Genomic DNA, 26,362 nt, shown 5'->3' on the forward strand with positions numbered 1-26,362 from the left:
AATTATAACCCATGAATGGAACCAAACTAATCTGAAAACATTTATCTGTTATAAATGAATCAGATCTGTAAAGCAATGAATGAGAAAATTCATAAGAATTTGAAGAATTCCGCAACCTGGTATCAGAGCGGTTAATTAAAGCAGATTATTAATGCCTGGATTAACTTTAGAAATTGAGATTAAAAATTTATTTGATAAAATAATCTTACTAAAAGATTTACGTCAAATAGATCAATTATGGAATAAAATAAAAGATCTCCAAACCTTTTATTTCAAAAATCATAAAAAAGAACATTTTTCAAGCAACTGGAAAATGATAATTCAAATTTCTGAAAACGATGAAATTGAAGACATAACAATATGTTATGAATAAGAACAAACTTTGTTATCAAAATCCGATCAACAAAAACAAAATAATAAAAGTAACAATTTTTACTAAATGGAAAATGTATGAAAATACGAAAATGAATATCTTTAATTTATATTCTCAAAATATAAATTTTGATATAGAAAATTGTGAAAACAATTTGAAACATCTTAAAAATTGTCAATCTTCAATTAATAGTTTCGAAGATTTTTAGAATTTATTAGAACAGATAGATTCAACAAAAAGGCTTTTAATAGCCTTAAGAAAATTAAGAAGTTCTATCATCTGTTAAAATGACAGAAATAACAATTCCAAATCATAATAGTCAGATTGATGAATCTGAAGAGAACCAAGAGTATAATTTGAATATTATATTTAATCAGAATAAGTTTGCTGAGATACAAAAAATGGTTTTTTAATTCAAAAATAAATCTAATAGACCAACCAGGAATATTAAGCAAGATTTCAAATTTTATTAATCCCAAAAAAAATTTAATTTATTATTCGATTCGTACAAAAGAACGATCTTGTAAAATAAATAATGAATTAAGGTCTAATACTCTGAAGTTATTAACAACTCAAGATATTGATACCATCATGGCAAAAGCCAGTGAAAAAGAACGATCTGAACTGAAATATGTTCACATTGGAGGAATCGAAATAATAGTATCAGCTCACTACCGAGAAGGAATATATACACCAATTGAAATCACAGTTCGTGACAAAAGGATACGTAATTTTGAGGATTCTATCCTTGGAAAAATTGAAGGAAACTTATGTTACAAAAAGATGAAATTTTGTATTTATCCACAATACAATATATCTCTTTTTGATAAAAACATAAATGACGTTTTAACATTAGATTATTACTTTTATAGAAATAATCTTATGTTAACAGGAAACCATCCGATCAATATAAACTATGTTGTCGGTTTAGCAATAAGTAATAAATCTCAAACAGGAATAATTTCAACAAAACCAACTATTTCTGTTGAAATAATGTTTGAAAATATTACAAGAATTGAACACCCTCGAAAAGCATTTATTGAAGAAATAAATCCCTATAAAAGATGGAGTTCAGATGACCTCCAAATCACAAAACAGTCTGTACCAAGAAGATCATTATCATTTGCTAGAAATGATGAAGATATTCTTGAAAAGATTGGAACCATGAATCAAAATATTCTTAAAATTAAACAAGCTATTGTTAATGAATCAACCTCATCGCAATGACGTCCTTAATAAAATTAGAAAAAGATCTAGGAGATTTAGAAAATAATATCAATAAGATCAATCTATCAATACAAGAATTAGAGAAGAATTTCAAAGAATATATTGATTTAGCAACGACTAGATTAATAATTGAACAAGAAAGACATAGTAATGAAATATTAAACTATCTTAAGGAAGTTCTTCCAATAGATAAAGGAAAAAGGAAAATGGAAGAAGAACCACCATTCAAAATTGAATCATGGTATAGAAATCCCCTTAGTTATGACAAACATAAGTATGGAGATGTTTAGTGAAACATACTCATCGGAATCTGAACAAATAAGAGTAAATACAGAAGAATTATATCATTCACATCAGGAATAAGAACAATACAGAGATATGGATATTTCAGAATTAGAGTCTAAAGATGATTCTAGACCACAATTAAATCTACGAACAAATGTAGAAGGTAGTGGTGGAAGAGATGATGAAGAATTTAAATACAACAGAGACCAATACTCTGGATCTTATAAAGATATTAGAGACATTCTTAGAGAATCAAAAACATCAGGATTTGTGAAACAAAATATTTTAGATTTAGGTTGTTCAACAACTAAAGAAAGAAAATCAAAGATAGATCATTTGGCAAATGAACTATCAGTACAAATTCAGTTAACACCATTATTAGACAAAAGTGAGAATATTCAAGTTTTATGTAATGGCCCATTGTATCAAGACGGGTCTTTTCAGCGTGCTTATGTCCTCACTTACACGCACCCTGGAAAACTTCCCAGGGGGTCACCCATCCTATAATTGCCCCAAGTCAAGCACGCTTAACTTTGGAGTTCTTATGTGATGAGCTTCCGAAAAGAAGATGCACCTTCTTGATATGAGCAGTACATATGAAATCTTTTAAGCCCTCCTCAACTATGTAGTCCCATACCTACACAGTCTCAGAATCCCCTCTCATTCCGGCACGGGATCGGTTCATTCATGTCTCCCTCCGCCTAGAATCCTACCAGGAGCCGCTCATTGTCCGTGCAACCTCTTGGCATCGGCGATCACTCCCTGCCTCTTCAGCCCCGGGCGTCACATGCCCACCAGCTTCCGCTTGGTTCGTCCCCGAACCATACCGTACTAAGAGAGGTCGGCTTTGATACCATTTGTAATGGCCCACTGTATCAAGACGGGTCTTTTCAGCGTGCTTATGTCCTCACTCACACGCACCCTGGAAAACTTTCCAGGGGGTCACCCATCCTATAATTGCCCCAAGTCAAGCACGCTTAACTTTGGAGTTCTTATGTGATGAGCTTCCGAAAAAAAGATGCATATTTTTGATATGAGCAGTGCATATGAAATCTTTTAAGCCCTCCTCAACTATGTAGTCCCATACCTACACAGTCTCAGAATCCCCTCTCATTTCGGCACGGGATCGGTTCATTCATGTCTCCCTCCGCCTAGAATCCTACCAGGAGCCGCTCATTGTCCGTGCAACCTCTTGGCACCGGCGATCACTCTCTGCCTCTTCAGCCCCGGGCGTCACATTTTAACTCATGGGATGATAAAAATGACATTGGTAGGAGCAGTAAGAACTTGGGCTGAAAACCTAGTAATTACTAATCTACCACAAGGAATGACAGGACATCGATATTTCGAACTATTTGTTGATGTCTTGTATCAAGAATTTTTAGGAGTTTCTAATAATGATGCTAATCTGGTAGCTAAGAACATAGAACAAAATAGAGCAATTTTTATTCTAGATAATATTAAACTATGCAATTTATGTTATCTAGTAGAATTTATATGTGATTATGAAACAAACTATTATCAGTTAATAGATGATAAAAAAAACATTATAAATTAAGTATTTTTAATAAAATACCTAATATACCAATAAATAGTAAAGATGAATTCTTAACTAGCGCTTATGCCAAAACACTAGGAGGAGCTATTAAATTCATTAAAGATGTTATAACAAAGAAATGTCATGAAGTAACATTAAATAAAAGAATATCCAGATCTTAAAAACAAAACAATAAACTTTGTTGTGACAAAATGGAATTTACAGTAAAGGAATACGGTTGCAAAACAAACATGTCACACAAACATTTAAAACGACAGAAACAGAATAAATTTAATAAACTTTATAAATCTTTTAATAGAAAATTTATTCCCTATAAGAAAAAGAAATTTAAAAGGAATTTCTTCAGAAAATCTTATAAAAGAAAATTTTATAAAAAATTTGATAACAAAAAACCACATTGCCCAAAGGGTAAAGGAAAGAATTGCACATGTTGGTTGTGCAACGAAGAAGGACATTATGCGAATGAATGTCCAAAACGAAACGAAAAGAACAATAAAGTTAAACTTCTTGAAGAAATATATACTATTGGATTCTATCAAGTAGAAACAATTGAATTTTCATCCGACGATGAAAATATTTATTATCTTGATGAATCAAGTAAATCAGATTTTGAATCTGATTCCACATTTGATAATTCAAGAAAAAAAAATGATTAAAATAACGACAAGGGTATTTTTGGAAAATGCAACTCTAGGTACTAAACTCAAATTTTTGTTTGGTTTGGGTACCTATTTCCAAGTTGTCCATATTAAAAATGCATATTTGATCCATGTGAAAATAATTTTAAAATCTATTCAACCCATAACACACAATTTTTATTAAAATCTAATTATAAAATATTTAGCAAACACTTTTTGTTTTATTAATTTTATTTTTTTAAAATTTATTATGATTACATAATTATTTCTAAAAAATATTATTATTTTATTTTGTTATCATTATTTTATTAAACTTTTTCTTTTTTTTCACTTTTCCATTAAATGTGCATTCATAAAAAAATATTTAAATAATTTCAAGTACCAAAATATTGAACTAAACCGATAAGTTCAAGCATAATGTTTTTTCGGTTTAAAACTATATATTATTGAATCAAAATTTAAATTTTTCGAAAATATGTATTGCATAATTTGTAATAAATAATAAAAAAATAACATGCTTATATACTTTTAAATCGAAAAAGTAACATTCATGAACTTATCATTTGGTTAAATATTTTGGTATTTTTAGATATTTAAATCCTTATTTATGAATCATGTTTAATGAAAAAGTTGAAAACACGGAGTGATTTGATAAAATAATGATAACGAGATAAAGTAGTAATTTTTTTAAAAAATAAATTAATTAAAAATTTAAATTTAAAAATAAATTAAATAAAATTAAAAATGTTAGAAAAATATTTTATAATTAGATCTTAATAAATATTGTGTATTATTATTTAATGCAAATTCTGCAATGCATTTTAAAAAAAATTAGATTTTGGTTCAAAAATCTATAATCTTAAATTGAAAAGTAATATGCATGAAATTATCATTTTGATTTAATATTTTGGTACTTTTAGGTATTAAAATCTCGTTTATGAATGCATTTTTAATTGAGAAGTTGGAAACAAGAAGAAAATTTAATAAAATAATGATAACAAGATAAAATAATAATATTTTTTAGAAAATAATTATATAATCATAATAAATTTAAAATTAAAAATAAAATTAATAAAACAAAAAGTGTTTTCTAAATATTTTATAATTAGATTTTAATAAAAATTGTGTATTATGGGTTGAATAGATTTAAAAATTATTTTCACAGAGGTCAAATATGCATTTTTAATATTTCACAGGGGTATTTGGTGCAAAAAAATATCAAAATCTTTACCCAATTGCATGAAGGGTGCGTGCGCAACAATCAGTCATCTGAAGGGCGAGTGTGCTAATTTTTTAAAAGGTCAGGGTTGAAGATGCCTATTAAAATTTCACAGGAGAAAAGTGTGCATTTTCAATATTTCACAGGGGTGTTTGGTACAAATAACTCGATTTAAAAATACTTTTGTGAAAGTTGACCAGGATCAAAGCTGCCAAGCAGCTGACTCATTTGACTTGTTTAAAACAAGTACCCGGCAGAAAATAAATTTTTGGGTTCCTTAATTTGTCTTTTTTTGTTTTTTTAAATTTTAGTTTCGATAGAAAAAATATAATTTCCAAAAAAAAAAATTCTCACTTTAAATAAGGCAAATAATTAAGGGCATAAATTCATAAACACTCTCTGGAAGCCCAATTGAAAAAAAAAAACACTTATGCTGATTTTTTTTACTAGCTCAATTAGTACCAGGGATGATAAGAACTTGTACTTAAGACTGAAGGTGCAAGTTTCTATCCCTGGGGAGGGCAAAAACCCACTGCCAGGAGTGGGGAGTTCATGAGTGCGATGCCCGTCGAACCATGCGGTCCGAGCCCATGTTATAGGTTGGGGAGGGATGCGGTGGAAGGACGTGGGTCGTTACAAAAAAAGGTACCAGGAATCATAAAACTTTGTATTTAAGCCTGGGGTACAAGGTTCAATTCCTGGGGAAGGCAAAAACTCCCCACTAAGGGGAGAAGACCATGAGTGCAAAAATGGCTTGGCCAGCCCAATCCATTACAAAAAAAGTCAACATTTTTTTTTAAAAAAAATGATCTCCCCAAATGCATTTCATATCACTTGGGAAATTCATTTTTTTTTTTAAAAAAATGTTGATTAGTTTATATACCCAAAAATCCCCTAATACACAAGGCTCTCAGATTCTGAAGAATGTCTTCAAGGAAGTTGCAAGCTTGTTATCGGATATTTCTTCTAAAACAAGGTATGTTATCATGGAAAAAACAAAATATTTTTTTCATATACAAGATCACATTTTTTTATATAAATATCATTAATATTATCAAGAAACCAAAATGAATGATATGTAAAAAAAAATTTAATTTCTGAGTAGTAATATTTTATTGCATGTGAATAAGGGTGGTAAAAATTCCCGAAATCTCGAGCCTTCCCGAATTCCATCATATTCCCGCCCCAAAAAATTCCAACCCGAAATTTTTCCGACCCGAACTTTTGGGATTTTCCCATCCTGATTAATATCGGGAGAGGGATAGGGAATAAAACCTTATCCCGACGGGATTCCCGACCCGTTCCGAAATAATATAATAAGCTAAATATTATTATGTTTCAACTCATAAAACACTTAATTGTGGACTAAATTCGCCTAATTTTTATTGTTGGGACGATAACATTGTAAAATCACGAAATGACATTTTATTTTGTGTATTTTTTAAAAAAATTAATAATTTAATTAATTCATATTTATAATTATCTAATTAGAACAAATATATAGAACAAGGCTCAAGAGGTTAATTTGACAATCTATTTAACAAAATTTATTAATAATTGTATCCGAATATTTTATTAATAATTATCCGATACATTTTTTTTCTTAACAAAACCTTGAAACATTATCCAAAATATTTTAATATTATATGTTTTAAGTTAAATATTTATTTTTATTTATAAATATAAGTTTATAAATAGTATATTTAATAAAATAATCACATTTTTTTTTATAATTCGGGATTTCTCTCCCTATCCGACGGGATCCCGAATAGTCGGGTCCCAAAATGTTTCGAGTACGTGATCGAAAGAAAAAAAAATTTCCGATTCTTTTCGTGACGGAAGTTGGGTAGTGGGTTTACGGGGTGGGTCCCCACCTTGGGGTGAGCATTCGGTTACTTCGGTCAAAAACCGAACCGAATTAACCAAATTTTTTATATTAAAATCGATTTAACCGAACCAAATTAAAAATTTGTTGACCGAATTAACCGATTTTTTTTAAAAAAATAAATTTTTTATAAAATTAATAATTTAAATATGGTTTTTTTATAATTATAAAAATATATTAAGCTTAAAAAATTAAAATATGAAAAATTAAGTAAAATATTAAATATAAACCCATTAAAAATATATAATAAATTATATATAAGGCAAAATAAAAAAATCGAAAACCAAACTGAATTAACCGATTTAACCGAAATTTTCTAACATAAAAATCGAATTTTCAAATTAACCAAATCGAATTTCCAAATTGATACGATTCGATCGATTAATTCGGTTTAACCGAAATTTTGCTCACCCCTGATTCCACCCCTACATGTATGGTTTCTTATAATAACCCTCCATTTATACAATTACAATTATTTCAAAGGGAAAACAAATTCATTATTATTATTTATTTTCTTTCATAAGATAAATATGAAATGACGTTGAACCATTAATGAACATAGAGCTATATATTGATTATATCATCAATTTTATCGAATCCTCTCACAAGTAATCAAATTAACTAGTTACGAGCATGGATTTTAGCCTTCAAATCCTCCACAAAACGCACAAGATTCTTCTTCGAAGAGCCGCCATCAGCATCCACAGAATCCCGCAGCACATTACTCACTTTCTTGCTCTCCTCACTGAATTCCCCACACATCAACCTCTTTATCTTCCCCGCAACTTCATCTCTCGTCACAGATTCGCCGTCGCAAAGATTGATCCCAATCTTCCAATCATCCACCACCAATTTCCGATTCGTAGGCTGATCATATAGAAACGGATAACATATCATCGGGACACCATGCCACATACTCTCCAGCACAGAATTCCACCCACAATGCGTCAAAAATCCTCCGATCCCGGGGTCGGACAGCACGGAATCTTGATCGCACCATGGCACGATCAATCCCTTCTCCTTCACTTTCTCCTCGAACCCGCTAGGGAGCACGTCCGTAGCATCAGAATCTATGGCGATATTTTTTCGAACGACCCAAATGAAGTTTACGTCCGCGAGCAGAAGCCCGTGTGCTATTTCTTCGATCACATGCTTAGTCGTCTGAGCTAAGCTGCCGAATGAGACGTATAGAACAGAGGAGGGAGGCTTGGATTGTAGCCATTCCGTGCACTCTGTCTGCTGTAACAGGGCCTTGGAGATCTTGATGTCTCTCGTGGAGAAATTCACGGGGCCGATTGCGTAAATGGGCAGGATTTGGTCGAGTGCTGGCACAGTTTTGGGTTCTAGTTCTTCGACTGTGTTTAACAGAACGAAATCTGCATTTTCAACTCGCTCAAATGCTCGGAACACGATCGTGTGCACCACTGTTATGTCCGTTTCGTGGAGAAATGACATCAAATCCTTTGTGCTGATGGGGTCGACTCCCGGGACGTATGTTATTATAGTGTCTTCACTCTTCTCTGGAAAGAAAAAAGATTAAAATTAGCAATCAGGAAGGAAAAGCATAAGCAGGGGAAAGAATTCAAGAAACAATGTTTTTAACTTGGTGAAGTAGGTGAACTCTTGGCCAGAGGTTAGGAGTTCGCTTCTTCCTATCAATACCTTTTTGGACTAGTCTGTCACACAGAGCTTGTCTAATGTGGTTTAACATAGTTTGCAGGCTATTGCGTTAGTCCAGGGGTTTACTCAGTACGCACCGAAGATAGCGACCGCGGTTCCACTTCACAAAAAAATCAAGAAACAGTACCCTTTGGCGGCGGATAGTGTCCATTTTTTCTCAGATGGTCCAAGTGATACTCCAGAGCAAACACTACAGCCGGCTCTTTCCAGAAAGAGACATTAACCATGTTATACTTGTTCGCAATCTGGGGATGCCATGAATTAAAAGTGTCCGTAATCAACAACGGTCTGTATAAAGCCAGTAAATCGCATGATTTTAGTATATTTCCAATCAACTCATCGACATGAAGTACGAAACCTTCGAGCATGTATTCCCAAAACTCGAACACGTTCGTGTCTCTGTTGAAATCCAGGGGAAAACCATCGCTGATCGTCGTGTATCGGATGTCGAGGCCCGATTTACGAGCCTCGGAGAAGATATCGGTGTCGTCGTCGTTGTCGTCTGTGCGTGTGCGTGAAGCCTCTGGAGGCGAGATTGATAGCTAGATCGACGAGTGGATTGATATGGCCTTGGTAAGGAACTGGAATGATGATTGCATGAGGCTTGATTAATTCCGCCATGATATATTCCTGTTTCTGTGGGATTAACGGATGATTTTTGCTGATTGAATTGTAGGATGATTTGTGATTGATATATAATGATTAAAGAATCATAAAGTGATGTCACACAAAACACACTGGAAATCTTGCCATAATCTTTTTGGACTCGCATTCAACGTACGTGCCTTTCGCTTATAACCTGCGGCCGGCGGCGATGGGGACTAATAAGTGATTTTTGTGTCTCTTTTTTGTTTTTTTGTTTTTTAGGAACAAAAAACAAATTTCGTGTTTCCATGTAAAATTGCCGGTTTTCATTCTCTTAGGTTTTGGTTGAACGATTCTTTAATTTGGTGCATAGCTAGAAAAGCTTTCACGAGTCAATTTTAAATTCGTGTCCATATAGGTCATCAATAAGCAAAAGGATTAATATATCGATGTTCCATTTACTATAAGATTTTAATAATTTTCATACACGTGAAACATATATCATTTTGCTAAATTTTGTTAAACCGATTTTATATATAATATCATAATTAAACCAAATATCGTAAAATAAACATCATATTATTTGTATAACATATATACATAATATTTACATGTGTATTGTGTATGCTTCCTTCGATGATATATAATTATCGGCTGATTATATTACGTTAGTGTCGATATACATACGATGTGTGTGTTATGTAATTTTTTGTTTTTTAAAAGGCTGTTTTTCAAATTCATATAATGGCTTTCAAGCTATTTCAATGGCATTGATTAAAAAAAAAACTATATTAATGGGAAAAGAAGATTTTTCATGTTTTTAAAGTTGTAAATTTTTCCATATTTTTCTCCTTCATATTGTTTAGTTAAAGTATGAGGAATATAAAAATAAAATTAGATTGGTGTTATATAGACGGACTAAATTTGATAATATACATGTCTCAAGTTTAATTAATATTGCATATAAGATATATGTTACATTTTAGTAGCATTTTTTAATCTAAAACAACATAACAAATTATTTGACTCGTGAGATGAGATGATGAATGTTATATATATATATATATATATATAATATAATAATGATAAGAAAAAATATATGAATAACTCTAATATTTCAAAAAAATTAAGTCAAGTGTTGGATGAAATGAAGACCTGCAATCAATTATTGTTTGAACTCGAGTTTGATTAAGAGCAGGCCCAAGGGGTGACCCCAATTAAATCTCGCCCCTTGGATGAAGATGGTGGGCTCCCCATGGTGAAGCCCACCAATTCTTGTTTTTAATTTTTTTTAAATATGGACGGTTGAGATGATTTGATCTGTTGAAATCAATGGTCAGATCATCTCAATCATTATTTTAATTTTAAAAAATAATTTTAATTAAAAATAAATTGTTAAAAAAATTCAGAATAATTAATAAAAAACTTTTTAAAAAAACCAACGACTATATTTTTTAAAATCCATGAAATTTTCTATAAATACACTCATTTTTTCATTTTCTTTTATTTACTTGTGTCAAATTTAATTCTTGTATCTTTTTTTTCATGTGTGTTTTTTATTTTGGAATATTATATAATGCTTTTAAAATTATGTTGTTTTTATGTTTTAAAAATATTATTTTTAATTTGTTATATTTATGTGCATTTTTTATCTAATTTTTAAATGTAATTATATTTATTTTTAATTTGTTATATTTATGTGTTTTTTTATTATGTTTTAAAAACATTATTTAATGGATTAAAAAAATATTATTTTAACATCACCACACCTCTGTAAAAACATACAATGAAATTATCAACGCTGATATCATCATGCGATCAAGTTATCAACTTCACCACACTAACTTCCTCACATCCTTGTACATGCTCTAATGTATTTTCCTAGACATTTTCTAAAATTTAATTTTGAATTTTTCAACAAATTTCTAATTTTTTTTTAGTTTAATGAAAAGAAACTAGGTTTCTGTTTAATGGTTTAATACTTGGATTTCTGCTGTGCTTTTCTGGCTGCTAATATTGGGGTTTGAGCCAAAAATAAATTTCAAAATGATACTCCATCCGTATCATATATATTGTCTTGTTTTAGTTTTTATACGAATTAAAAAAAATTTATTGAGAAAGTAAATTTTATATAAACTTCCTATTTTATCCCTATTTAATGTATTAAAAAATAATTGCACAATTTTCAAGGTGCAGTTAATAGGGGTATATTAGTAAAAAAGTGTAAAAAAATATTACTAAATATGGTATATGACTATATATTTGGAACAAAAAAAATGAAATGTGGACACTATAATTGGGACGGAGGGAGTATATGAATTCAATTTTAAAACAAAACAAAACCGAATTTCATGAGGTTCGACTCGATTTTGATGGAGCAATTAGGTCGGTTCGATTGGACCTGGGAAAAAAAAACCGGTCTGTTTAGCTTTACTAGTTCCGGTTCGGTAGGTTCGATTTTGATGATCGGCTCACCCCAGCCCACCCCGCTCCTTATTCTCTTGCTGGAAACGGATAAGCCCGAACCACACAGGCACACAGCACACAGCCAGCACCAAAGGTGAGTTCTTTGAGATGGAGAAGTACTTTGGCAACGCATATCGCGGCGACGAAGGTGTGCCGCACTCCGGCCCGGAACGGTTCGTGAACATATGGATCGGGTCCGCCGCCTTCTCAGCCCTAACCTGGTTCAACCCTTACATGTGGCAACTCTCCAACCAGTTCAAGTAAACCCTTTTTCTCCTAGCTATGTTTGCTGTTCTGGGATTTTTCTCGGTGGAATTGGGTGATATGTTGTTCAAATGTTTTTGAATTTTAAATAAAATTCCCTGTGCTAATTGGATTTGCGAATGTTCTATGTTTGAAGCCTGCGGAGGAAATTCCTGCTTTGTGGTTTGGGTGGATTGCAGCAAATTGATGAAGCCTTTTATCTTTTTGTATCTTTTATATCATTATTTGGGTCATGCTTGTTAGACCATGCAATTGTCGATGTGAGGCTTTCTGTGTTGTTACTGAAGTATAGATGTTGAGAGTTTGCGATTTTTGTTGGAGGAAGAATTTTATGATGCGTTTTTTAGTCCATTGGGTAAGATTTTCTTTAAATCATAATTTTTTGGTAGTATTTACATGGATACGGTCATCTTTTGTTGAGCAAAAGCAGTTATGCAAAACATGTCTTTCTTTTGGCTGTGTTCGTACTCTTGAAGTAGAGTTATCAGTTCAACTTGATGGTTTTAGTTTTTGCCACAAGTCACTGCTTGAACATGTGGATTATTATTTGCGAGGCTGGTTCTAACACTATTTGCTAGACATAGCACTCTAGCATTCTGTTTATAAATACATGTGCAAAAATTACAAATTTCTCGTCTGTAGCTTAATGTAGACCGCATACCCAGTAGTAAAGCAACAACTTGATATTGCGAAGAATAAGCTGTATGTGTGGTGAGATACTCCTGAAGGTTTGGATCAAGGGAAAACAAAGTCATTTTTGATATGGCAAGGACCCTTTGCCAAAGAGGAATTGTCATGATGGAGGTTATAGAGAGTGATGTATCCTGATATTTTCTAGTGAGCCTGCCTCCATACGGTTATGAGAGATTGGGAGTTATGTTAAATTGCTTTGGAAAAGTGAACATCCCTTGTTATCTTCTATATAATTACTCTTCTATAAAAAGAATTGTTTGCTTCTTTCTTGTTATTGAACTGAATCTTGATTGGTTTTTTATGTAGTTATTTGAATTTCCTTTTTAACTCGTGAAAGTCACTTGATTTAGGTTGCATTTACTATAATTTTTTGTCCCTCAGACCTGATCGTAACGTGTTTTATGCTCGTTTCTGTAATGTCTTTTGTAATTGTATGTCTTTCCAGTTCTTATACATATCTTTATTTTGTTGCATAGTTGGCATGACAAAGCAATGCTATTTGAGCACTACCACTGGAAAAAAGCAGCGGAAAAGAATCAACCCTACAAATTTAAGGTACTCCGTCTAAAATTTAAGTTTCAAAGTCTTTAGTGTCAGTTCCACTCACTCTTCTTCTCGACAGTGGAATCAAATGAGCAAAGAAGTGCGAGACTCGTACTACGTCAACTGGCCAGTTTACTTCCCTTGATTTTCTCTTCCAGTGGCTCGAGTTATTCGGTTGGAAGCTTCTTAATTCCCCTGATCTCATCCCTCCTCTTTCTAGTGCAAATAAATAGAACATGTGAAGAAAGAAAGTAAAAGGTTGCATCCGTAATGATCTTTCCTGTTTTTAAGGATTGCTGTTCAAACTAGTGACCTCTTTTTTACTGTCTGTCAAAGACTATTTCATATGTTGTTTAGTTGCAATTTGCTTTGTTATGCTGATCACACGACGGCTTATGTTATTTCTACTCCTTCGACGTGCGCAAAAGCACAGCCTTTCGGTTCCTCTTCACACCTTCTGCATAGTCCATAGAGGTGATTTATGTAAGCATTCAGACTCTTGCAAAACCATCAGTTATCTCATGGTAAGGTCCAGTAATCAATGCTGCCATGTACAATGCTAACTTGTAGGCCCTTTGAACAGCTATCTATCTTGATAATTGCTAAACTACGAAAAGTAATCCTTCATTAGAAAAAATTAACATAAATACCAAAATTTTCCTCACAACGACTACAATCGTTTTCGGTCGGCCTCTTTTTAGGTGTAGCCTTAGTAATTGTTAGTGTGTAAAATTTATGTGAGTTTCATGTATGATATTAGATAATCCTCTCTCTTTGAGCTAGCTTTTGAGGTTGTCTTAGTCCAGTCCATGATTTGATATGACATGAGAGATCAGAGCCACAATTGTGTTGGACTGTTCATAGTGGATCAGTCGTTAATGTTTCTATGCTCCAAATGTTTATTCATGGACGTGAGGAGTGTGTTAGTGAGTAATTATACCATATCGGTTGGATAACGTTCTTGGAGGTTGAATATATGGATTTGAACGATCCTCTTCTTTTGAGATTGAATTAGGTTGCAAGTTAATATTTTGGGGCTTGACAAAATAATCCAAACTATATGAATATATGAAGAGAAAATAGGAAAGTCCTCTTGACGAAGGAAATGGAATAGTGTGAAGAAAAAGATGGGCCGATTAATGGGAGCCCAATAGATTTTTCAAACTTTGGAAAAAATGGCACTCTTGACCTTTTCCCCGTGAGTAGAATTTGCCAATTTGAACCATTCTCAAGCTTTTATCACAAATGGAGGCTGAGTCAACAAACGGCTGAAATTCTTTATAGAAACGAATTCAAAGTCCACAATATCATAATTTCAAAAAAAAAAAAAATCCACAATATCATAAATTTATTATTAAATTAATCGATCGACGATTTCCTTAAACAGCACAATACTCGCACTGCTTTTAAAAAATAAATAAAAAATAATTCAACATGTTTACCATTAATACTAAACATCTTTGGGAAATAAAACAATAATTAGGATAAGAACATCGTTATTGTAAAACCATTTTTTATTCTTTAAATATTGATGTATTATTTTGCATTGGAATTTGGCTCCATTTATAAGTACGTGATTCGACCTCTATTATATTCCGGTAAATAATTGTCTTCTAGACTCCATTATTTTCAGAAAGATACATATGTAACACCCTATATTATATAGGTTTTCTTTTCTTTTTTTTCGGTTTTCCTTTTTTCCCTTTTACTAAAATATCTCAATTAACTCAGTCATGTAAAACGCATGAATTTTTTTTAATGAATCAATAAAAAAAATAAAAACTTGTTCGTAATGTTGTTTTTTCAATTATTTTGCAATAAATGGGACAAAATATAGTACATAAATTGGCAATAAAAAAATTTATATAAATAAAACTAAAGTAATTGTTTGATCGATCATGTCACGCAATGCGCGTTTGGTTTGGGCAGATTAGGCATCCCCCTTCAAACGTCGCCGTAACGCCAAGTCTGCGTGACATGGAATGGACCCATTGTTTGACTCCCCACATTTTTTTAAATCTTTTATTTATATATTCCACCAAATTCCAGAAGCCCAATCTGAAACACTCACATTTTTACCTCCCATAACCCTTAAATCCAAAAAATGGAAGTTAATATAGGACATATTTTATCATTTTTGTTTGGTTTGATGTATTATTAATTTATGTATAACTTATCCCAATGAATTTCACCTTATTTTCGTCATATTATTTATCTATTTATTAATTAATAATTTTACATCAATTAAATCAAAAAAATTATAATCTATTCATCAAATCAAATAATGTATTACCTATTTTTTCTTATTTATTTTTAATTTACATTATATTACTTATCTATGGATTACTTATCCTATCACTCAAACCAAATAGTGTTAAATTATAATTTTAATAACCCTTTATAGTTTGATCGAAGATCATTTTTTTATATGTATGTTGAACTTGATTTTTTTCTACCGTCGGTTCTCGACAGCAGTAAATGATATGCTGCACTCGAAGTTTTATTCCAGATGTCCAATTAAGCTATAAAGCACCTTGAATAAAACTCTAGATTTTACTCTAGGTGCAACATCTTAATTATATACCTTGACAACATATTGTATAGTTAATTAAGCATAGTCGAATCAATAATGCAAGATTCTTCCTTTTTAACATGGTAAATTGAATAGGAGTAAAAAAAGAAAAAAGAAAAAGTATAGTACGATAAATTTAGAGAACTAGGGGCATGGGAAATGTTGAGAATATTGGAATCTTTATCCCCTCGTTGAAATTGATTCTACTAAAAAACGAATCCTAAGCGAGAAGTACTAATGGCTACACCAAAAACATTACAATCCTTAGTATTCTTACCCACGTCATTAATAACAAGATAATGTATTAAATAATCTCTAAGCAATTTCAATATTTGTCGGTGTGGTAGATACAACTTACAAGTTACAAGACATGTTTTCTCGTGTGGAAAATTTTAAAAATTATGCAAATACATATATTCTCTATTAATGAAAGTCCACTTTTTGAGGGGTGGTGGAGATCACAACCAATTTTACATATATTAAAAAAAGTGCATTTTTGGTTTTCTATATTTGTTCACTTGCGCCGATCTTTCTTAATTAGATCTCTATATATATCGTCCAATTTCAATCTTAGTCCATTATTTTTGTTATTTATTTATTTACTTTTACAGTATTAGTCATTTTTCAACATATCACTCATATGACATCGATATGATGATGACACATATAGTGTCGCATCCGATAAAATCTTAGATACTAAAATTATCAAAAATCAGAATATACATGACGAATACTAAAATTGCATAATAATGTTAACCAAGATCACACAAAACAAATATAGAACAATTATTAATTTGTTTTTACGTAGGTCTTGCGATTTTCTTTTTAATTGTTGTGATGTCCTTTCATTAATTAATGACTAACAATTGGCGGATGAACCATGTGATTCTCTTTTATTTAACTTGTGATGTCTATTAAACTCAAGCCCAAGATCCTTTTCAATATTTTATCGAATATTATGAATGTAGAATCTTTATCGTATATAGGCTATCGAATGCGCATGCGGCATGCGTAATGAATTGAAGAACAAAGTATTGTGACGATTTAAAGAATGGGAGCATTTTATGTGCATACATTTGGTCTTCGCGTTTTAGGGTATAAGATTTTTGTAAAATCTGTGTGCGACCACTAAAACTTGAACCAGATTTTAGTATATATATATATATATATCAAGTTACAATTATTTTCTTCAAACGGCCTCTTATTTCTGAGGAGAATATTTTATTAACAATCATATCTTTAAAATAATTATGACATCCCATGTATTTCATTAGGTAATAATTTACAAAATAGAAGTCAATATATATTTCTTAAACAAATAGGACAAGTTTCGGGGATATGTTCGAAACGCATAATAACAATACATTTAATTTAATTTGGGGACAACGTACCTAAACGATATATAAGTACTAACTTCTAACCTTCCCCACTACAGAGAAAATTAGGTCTTATTCTCCCACAAGTTCAATAATTTAGCTCTATTTTTATCTTTTGTAGAATAGATGAAGTCATCGAATCTATGTTAATTTTTAATTATTAGCCTTTTTTGTAATTCTTTTATTAACTATAACTTATTAAACATACATTTACAATTCGACTTCCCAAAATTTTTTGTTTAAATTAAAAATCTACGCGATTTTCTAAGTTATCCATTAATCGAAAAATTGAATTTTGTTTATGATTTAATATATTAAAAGTCAAACAAGTTGCTATTAAACATGCAAAATGATGTATGCATTGCGCACCAAGTTTCAAATACTTTTCAATAATTAATAGTGTCTTTTATTTGTTTTGTTTTGGCTGGTTTTCAACCAAGAATTTCAAAAGGAAACGCATCTCAATCATTGTTTTATATTATCTTGAATTTATCCACTCACTCGTGTGACGTAATACACGAAGGGTGTGTTTGAAGTGGTAGTTTATTAGTATGCCTATAAATTATTTTATCTATTTTATGTTTTTTTGGTTATATTATTTATCCATCTTTTAATTATTTATCTCACATCAATCAAATTATAAATTATTTATCTTACATCAATCAAATCATTGAACTTAAATTATTATATTACCTTTTATAAATAATACTATTTATATTTTTTATTAATTATTACAAGGATAAAATAGTAATTTACTATTTTCATATAATATATAAATCAATCAAATCAAATCAAACAAACCATAATCTATCAATCAAATCAAATTTTATATTAACTATCATTTCTTATTTATTTTTTATTGCAATATATTACTTATCTCTATATTATTTATCTTATCTCCAACTTCAAACGGACCCGAAGAATACAACAATAATTTATCGAATCAATAAGATTATGTTTTTAATTTAACCACATGGCAGATTAAGTAACATCGATGGTAAAAAATTTTAGATTATCGCTGCAATTTTTGTAATGTTTCCGATATAAAAATTTACAATAAAGTAATATTTTTGACATAAATTTAATATTTTCTATGAGCAACTAAAATAGGAGATCTGTATTACAAAATTAACTCGTAAGTTGTAAAACTGTATTACCAGATTTTTTGTATTAATTTTATTACATGTGCATGGAACCCCAAACAAACAATTTTATCTATATTAAATTAGAGTTGATATTTACACTCCATTTTTTGTTATCTGCATTTCACTTATAAGTAAATTTAACATATATTTTAAACATGAAGTTTAGTGTAAATAACATAAAATAAACTGTAATATCAACTCTCATATTGAATATTAAGAAAATTAGAGGATGTTGGGAGCCGACAAGTCCCACTTTATGTGTGGTTGCAAACATTTATTTTTCAAGAAAATCAACTAGAATGGCCCCCTCGAATATAACCTTATACATTCCCTTAATTAAATTTAATTAAATTTACTAATAAGATAACCGAAAGCGTAGAGCATTGAATTAAATGTTGAAAATGTAGTTTTTGTAATTTTGTAATTATAGATGTGATACTGAAATTAAATATAGAAATATGGAAGATATTATTAGAACATTATCATCTTCAACACAACTTGGCCAGTCCCGATTCGACTAAATTCCAATTTTGTTTTCCAATACCAATTATTCACATGTTGAAACCATATATATAATCGTTTAATTTTCTTTAAATTCCAAATGTATAAATTTGATTTGTACCAATATATTAAGAGCTAATTTTGTCTTATAATTCAATATTAACTACTATTTAGTGTAACTTTGTAAATTAAACTACAATTTCAATATCTTAATTCTTGACCTTCTAATTACAATTTACGCCAATTTAAATGTTTATACTATAAAAATGTAACTTTATAAACTACAATTTCAATATCTAAATTCTTGACCTTCTAATTACAATTTACGCCAATTTAAATGTTTTATACTATAAAAATTTTACGTAATATATTATATATATGAAGGTGACATGGTGCTGGTGCATGTCATTGTAGCTTGAACTATTGGACTTCATGCCACAAGTGTACACATTAATATTCTTGTTTAATTACAAATCATATATGTATCGTTACAATGTATATGCTGCTCCCAAGTACAATACATATATACGTGCATTTTTATCGCCTAAGTCAGTCGAAATATAATTATAAATAAAATGAACTTGAAATTCAGTGATATATATCGTGAATAATTACATTTAAACATACTCTAAATGAAATTCAATAGCAATCACACTTTAGATTACATTGTGCAATTAGCCAATTATTATATATATATATAATTAATTAGTGAAATTGCTCAAATTAAAACTATTAATTGTCAGCGCTCGCATTCACCACGAAAAGCCAAAATTTTAAAGTCGTTTTAGCACCAATTAGGGGTTCAGTGCCATGCAGAAATCAGCTTTTTGATGTTGTCAAAAGTCAAATTGATTTCGTCATATTTATTATTTTCCCGACATGCAAAAATGATAGCAATTTTTTATATATTAATGTTTAAGTAATACCAGAGTTCAAATTGTAGACTAGATAAATGTTAATATTGCTAGAGATTAATTCTTATATGTGTTTGAGTTGTGGCCAAACTCACTTAAATATATGTAATATGTATAAGTGTGATCCATTTGACATCAAGATCCCAAATTTAATTAGGACTAAATTTCAAATACAAACCTTAAGTTATAAAAAAAAATATCTCCCAACTCAATGTATATGTACAATATATTGGTGAATCGAGATAACATTTTATATTATCGATCTATATAAATATATATTGCTAATCCTTTTTAATTTCTTAAAAAATTATTGTTGCTTTCGTATTCGTGCAAACTTCACAGATAGAGACTTGGGGACAGTAGATTTGGTAAAATTATATATATATATATATATATATATATATATATATATATATATATATTGAATATGATTTGGTAGAAATTAAATTGTTTTTTTAATATATATATATAAAAAATTGAATATGATTTGGTGGAAATTAAATTGTTTTTTTAATATATATAACAAAAATTGAATATGATTTGGTAGAAATTAGATTGAATAATTATTGGAATCGAGGTTAGGCCCCGGGGGGCACTCGTCTTGCCAAATATGTGGTGCAAATTGCGACCCAACCACCGCCACCTCCGTACATACACATGACAAATAATTAACAATTGATTAACGGTGATTAAAACGTAAAAAAAAATGAGTGATTTATTTAATTTTTCCGTAAACCAACAATTAGGCCACTTGGAATATTTTTTATCCATGAGCTTATCCAAAGAAAATAACAATGTGGACCCACATTTTTCAACTTATTAAATTATCTTATAAATGATGTGGCCATTCTACTATTTTTGGACCAATTATATACTCCACATGGTTTATAAATATCTGAATAACATTATTAATCATCACAAAGGTATACTATTTAATATAATGTTATACATAATTTTATATTGGTATCAAAATAGAAAAGATATGTAAGCTCCATTCCAATGTTTTCTAGGTGATGGAGATTAAGACCAAACGTACCATCGAAAAATGGATGATAGTTGTAGTCGACGACTCGAGTCCTTCAAGATCCCTAGACAAGAGGATCAAATTGGTACTTGCGCGTAGTTTGATGTATGCACCACCTCCTTTCGACCATATGAGAAATTCATAGATAATGTCCATATATATATCATCTCCACCTCGCACAAACTATACGATGGATCATGCCAAGAGCGCCGCCAGAGACGGAGTTAGGATTTTTAAGTGAGGGGGACGAATTTAGTATTATGTAATTATTGATTATTAAAAAAATTTAAAATATATATATACATAATAATATAAAAAAATAATTTTGACTCATATCATTGAGAAAGTTTATTAAAATTTTGAAAAATATTGAATTTCTTATAAAGAAATTTAAAATAAATATTAAATATGTGGTTTCATATTAAATTATGTAAAAGTTAAAAACAACTATTTCAAAGTTTTTCAATATTTAAAATACTAAAATTAAAATTTTAATAACTGCAAAGAAAATATTTAACATGCAGATTAAAAATTAAAATAATATGTAATTTTTTTTATTTACATGTATATTATATTTAGATAAATTGTTATACTCGATTGTTTTATATACAATTTCAAACTAAGTAATGATTAAACTTATTATGAAATTTTGAACAAAATATTTATAAGTGTAATATCAATGAATAAATGTTAAAACATAAATCTTCCATATTTAATTACAAATTTTACACCTAAAACTCCACGCTTTATGAAATTAAAATTGAAATAGTTAAATTAATCTAATTAATATATCTATGATATACTAACATTTATATTATTTTTCAGTTTTTTAGAATAGTAATTATAATTTTAGTAGTTTGATACATTAAAAGTTGATGATTGTACAAGAAATCAGATTAAAAAATATAAATATTTGTTTAAAGGTAACTGTTTTTTATTTGTTAAACTGTTGAATACATTTGTTTCAAAATCTTTGCAATTAAATGTGATTCATATTATTTGAATTTTTGTATTAGAGTTTATTCTTGCGGGATTAATGAAAAATATACATTGATCTCACAAATATAAAAAGAGTTTTTAATTTTTTATTTAATTAACTATATATATGATATATATAAATATAATATATATAAAAAATTTGAAAAAATTGAGGGGGGCGACGGCCCCCACCGCCCCCCCTCTAGCTCCGTCCCTGAGCGCCGCCTTCTGCATCCAAGGGTCACTGATATTTGTTCATAGAGACATAGTATTTGTTTTGCTGTAATTGTATTCAAAATTTTAGAGTTATGTCATTATCATATATCTTTTTTGAATACATGGTAAGCATTAGGTAATCAATGACTTCGATCTTTTCTATTGAATATTAGATATGAATATATTAAAATACTTCATACTACACGCGCGATACGAAACCATAATATGTAAAAGTAAATTATTTTCTAGAAACATGATTAGCACTCCAAATATTGTCATCAAAGCATAATTTTAACACCATTATAATTATTTATAAAGCTAAGATGTGGTCTTAATTAATAGACTACCTACAAAAAATAAATGCAAAAGTCAAACAATACAACAACTAAAGCGGCAATGACGGCAGGTTAAAATAATAGTATTAACATTTACGTACCATTATCATAAAAATAAACAAATATACCCATAAAAAACAAACAAACAAATATATATGTCGTTTTCTTGTATAGAGAATCGACTTAACTCATTACTACAATTGTTTTTTGGATGAAGTGTAATAAAAAATTTCTAATATAACTCACTTACCATTATATCGTCTTGTAAAAATTTGTGTGTATACTGTATATAATGAGAAAGACAGAGAAGGAGAGAGTTTATAAATGCCCAAAAATTAGTATTCTCATGTACACTTTTTTCATAAAAATACGTCACTCAATTGTATTAATTTACAGTAAAAAAAAATATAGATCCTCCTCGCGCACGTTCACATTATGAAGCATCCATTAGGGTTTTCATCACTAAACATTTGATCGTTCATGTTCAAATAGGTGGGCGGCGGCGGACCACTCATGTACTGTACGACGTAGCCGGTGCTAGGATAACCAGCTGGAACATTCTGGTACATGGGCACTCCATAATCTTGATTCATGTAACTGCTGTTGTACATTGGCATGGTGGCATAGTACGTGTGAGGATTGTACCCTTGGAACTCCATCTTGTTCACCTCCACCTTGGTTCCTCCTCCGCCGCCGCCGCCGCCGGTTTCCTTTTTCTCACCTCCACCGCCTTCCTTCTCTTTGTCATTCTTGTCACCAGAAGCAGTGGGTTCCTTACCTTTCTTGTCTTCACTAGCCGCCTTCTTGTCTCCCCCGCCGCCGCCGTCTTTCTTGGCCGGAACAATCTCTACGGCTCTATTGAGCTTTTCTTTGACAATGGACACCAGCTCTTTCACGTTCATCGTCCCATTCACCGTGACCAAATCTTTTTCTAAGTCCGTTGAGACTGAATCAACTCCTGGATAATAAAAAATACAATTTTTCGAGTCAATTTCGTTAGACGAATATTTTATTCTATGTGTCCACAAAATAGTGTTCTGTTTTATGGCAAGAAATAATTACTTTATTAACAAATGGAGATTAGCCTCATAAATACACACTAACCATAGATGTTCTTCTTAATGAGCCGCTTAATCTTGTGTGCACATCCGTCACAATGCAGTTTAATTTTCATCACAACGGTACTTACGGCAGCCTGGTCGACAATGATAATTATAAACACAGATTAATATATGGATTAATCAAATTTATCTGAAAATATATATTATTAATTTTTAAGAGCCAATTTGCACTAAAATAACGCAAGTCAGCGATCAAAGCCTATAAATTAATTAACCTCTATCAATATATTTTATTTTAATTATTTAAAAAGTTAGAATAAGTGGCAAGGTGTTAATTTTTAACATTATATATATAATATTTTGTAAACATTTTCACAATTATTCAATATTATCTGTTATTATCGTTACCTCTTTGGGTTTCTTGTCATCACCCTTTTTCTCTTGATCAGCTTTCTTCTCCGCCGCCTTCCCATCGGTCTTCTTGTCGCCTCCGGCAACGGGGCCACCGTCTCCACCGTCCTTCTTGGGCTGAGGGGAGACGAGCTCCACCTTCTTCTTGGTCTTGTATTCGACTCTCTCCCGGAGCCCCGCCGGGTCCACCTTACCAACCACCGTTATTTTGTTAGTTGCGCAGTCTGCCTTCACTTTCTCCACACCTTCACATTTAAATCGGACTCAATAAATTTCTTTTGGCAGAGTAATTTTCACGTACTTAATAAATAAAATAAAATTTGAGTTTAACTTAGGTAGTGTTTGCAACCTTAAAAAACTAAGTAATTATAAAAATTGCGAAGAAAAAATTTATAATCACTTATATTTAGATGTTGCAAGCACTATCTTAAAACGTGTTATACCTTCGAAATGGCTGATGGAGCGTTTGACTTTCTTGGCGCATCCTTCGCAATGCAAGTCCAGCTTCAGCACGACGGTGGTGGCTCCGTCGTCTTTCTTTCCGCCGCCGTCGGCCTTCTTCTCGCCGCCTTCGTTCTTCTTCTCATCTTTCTAGAAAAAAAGATCACACCGAAAATTCATGAGAAAAACGATAAAATAAAATAAAATAAAATAAAATAATCGATCGTTGTTGCCTGAGAACTGAAACTCAGAAGAAGATTAATTAATTACCTCACCCATTTGATGTGTTATTTCTTCCCTATATTCTTACAGAGCTTTATGTAGATAGATGGAATGGAAACAAGAAACGGAATGGTTTGAATGGAAGGAATTTGGAGGCAAGCAAAGGAATATATAAATAATATATGGCAAAAAAAAATAAAATAAAACAGTGGCTGAGTTTTTGAGGGAATGCGGGGCCCATAAATAAAATATTTGTATTTTGTTGTAATTTAGGAAAATTATTAGGTCACCCAATGTGTCGTATTTGGTAAAATTTTATTTGGAGAAATCTTTTGTTCGACCTACGTACTGATTTGGTTAATAAAGGTTCTCCGGAACATGTATTATTTTTTAAAAATATTATCGTGTTTAAATATTATTATATGATGTTTTTATGATTCTTTTTCCCCCTCTGTAAATAAAAGTTATCACATATTTTTCTTTTTTTTTTTCAAAAAATATCTTAAATATTGTTTTAATGTATATAATAGTTGAGTTTTGCTATCCTGCCCACCCACCGTGCCCACCTAATGTGCCCACCATGAGGTAGCACTCAACTATTGGACGCACAATTCATCACATCCAATAATTGAGTGCCACCTCATGGTGGGCATATTAGGTGGGCACGGTGAGTGGGCAGGATAGTAAAATTGTATAATAGTTAATTTAAAAGTTTTATCCAACCTCGCCCATGTACTTTCCAAATTAGAAATATATTTAACATATGTTGTATTCAAATACTATGATTAATATAAACATGTATATAGATATCTAAGATTGGTCGACTCATTCTATATTTAAAATAAAAATATTATTTTTATATAAAAATAATATATTTTAATGAATCGGGTCGAATCCGATCAATCTCATAAATAGTCCGTGAAAGTTGAAACGACTTCGGAAGAGTATTTGTGTGTGTATATAGACAAAAGGATTATATTCTTGTACGAGTCTTCAAGGATGACCATTTCTTGCCGTCGGATTAGACTAAGCAGCTATAGCCGAAAAGTCTACATTGCCCCCATTCTCATGGACCACTTCGAACGTCGGTCGGTGGGCTTTTAGTATTAAACCTATAATGGTGACTACAAAAAAAAAATTCCAAAATTCCCATTTAAAAAATATTACATCACATAAACAGGATAAATTTAATATCAAGATGACACAACTAGGATGGGGATAACGAACCAAAATACCGGCTTTTCGGGAGATCGTACCAAATTTTTTTTTGATATATAGACATTTTTTTGTATATCGAATTTTTTTTCGGTATCTGTACGGTATCAATATGAATTTTTTCTATACCAAAATTTCGGAATTTCGATATCGGTACCGATATGAATTTTTTTCATACCAATATTTTTTATACGATATACCAAAAACTCACCTCTAGACATAACCATTACATGGTAGAATAAGTAGAAATGGCTCAGTACGTCCCGAGGGTGTTCAAGTTGTTGGACTTGTGATTAATTTTTTCTATCGACGTTTTTTTTGCATAAGCTTATCGTATTTGTCCAATATCATTTTACTTTGGTTGACCTAATTTTTAGGTTATTGAGTTCAATCCGAAGATTTATCAATACGCACTACAGGTAGTTGCTGCGATTCTCGGTAAAAAGAAAAGTAAATGGTTCACCTTAGGAACACATATTTTTGTCAATTAACTCTATACAAGATATTTAGGCATGGATGTAGCAAATGGCCATGT

The 26,362-nt window shown here is 30.8% G+C and overlaps 2 protein-coding genes and 1 pseudogene across 2 annotated transcripts; 1 reads left to right on the forward strand and 2 right to left on the reverse strand.

Annotated features, from left to right (window-relative positions):
• Positions 1-7,806: 7,806 nt before the first annotated feature.
• Positions 7,807-9,543, reverse strand: LOC140884717 (UDP-glycosyltransferase 86A1-like; annotated as a pseudogene).
• A 2,401-nt stretch (positions 9,544-11,944) lies between these two features.
• Positions 11,945-13,800, forward strand: LOC140884271 (uncharacterized). Its single transcript, XM_073290980.1, has 3 exons — positions 11,945-12,176; positions 13,350-13,428; positions 13,496-13,800. The coding sequence occupies exons 1-3, from the start codon at positions 12,025-12,027 to the stop codon at positions 13,559-13,561; spliced, it is 297 nt and encodes a 98-aa protein (XP_073147081.1). The 5' UTR covers positions 11,945-12,024; the 3' UTR covers positions 13,562-13,800.
• An 8,994-nt stretch (positions 13,801-22,794) lies between these two features.
• LOC140882944 (heavy metal-associated isoprenylated plant protein 3-like) lies at positions 22,795-24,764 on the reverse strand. The gene is made up of 5 exons (XM_073289206.1): positions 24,661-24,764; positions 24,393-24,540; positions 23,947-24,194; positions 23,582-23,672; positions 22,795-23,435 (listed from the first exon to the last, which is right to left on the reverse strand). Exons 1-5 carry the CDS (start codon positions 24,667-24,669, stop codon positions 22,906-22,908), a joined length of 1,026 nt encoding a protein of 341 aa, XP_073145307.1. The 5' UTR covers positions 24,670-24,764; the 3' UTR covers positions 22,795-22,905.
• Positions 24,765-26,362: the final 1,598 nt, after the last annotated feature.

This window comes from Henckelia pumila, chromosome 2, assembly GCF_033568475.1.
Source record: "Henckelia pumila isolate YLH828 chromosome 2, ASM3356847v2, whole genome shotgun sequence".
Classification (NCBI taxonomy): domain Eukaryota; kingdom Viridiplantae; phylum Streptophyta; class Magnoliopsida; order Lamiales; family Gesneriaceae; genus Henckelia; species Henckelia pumila.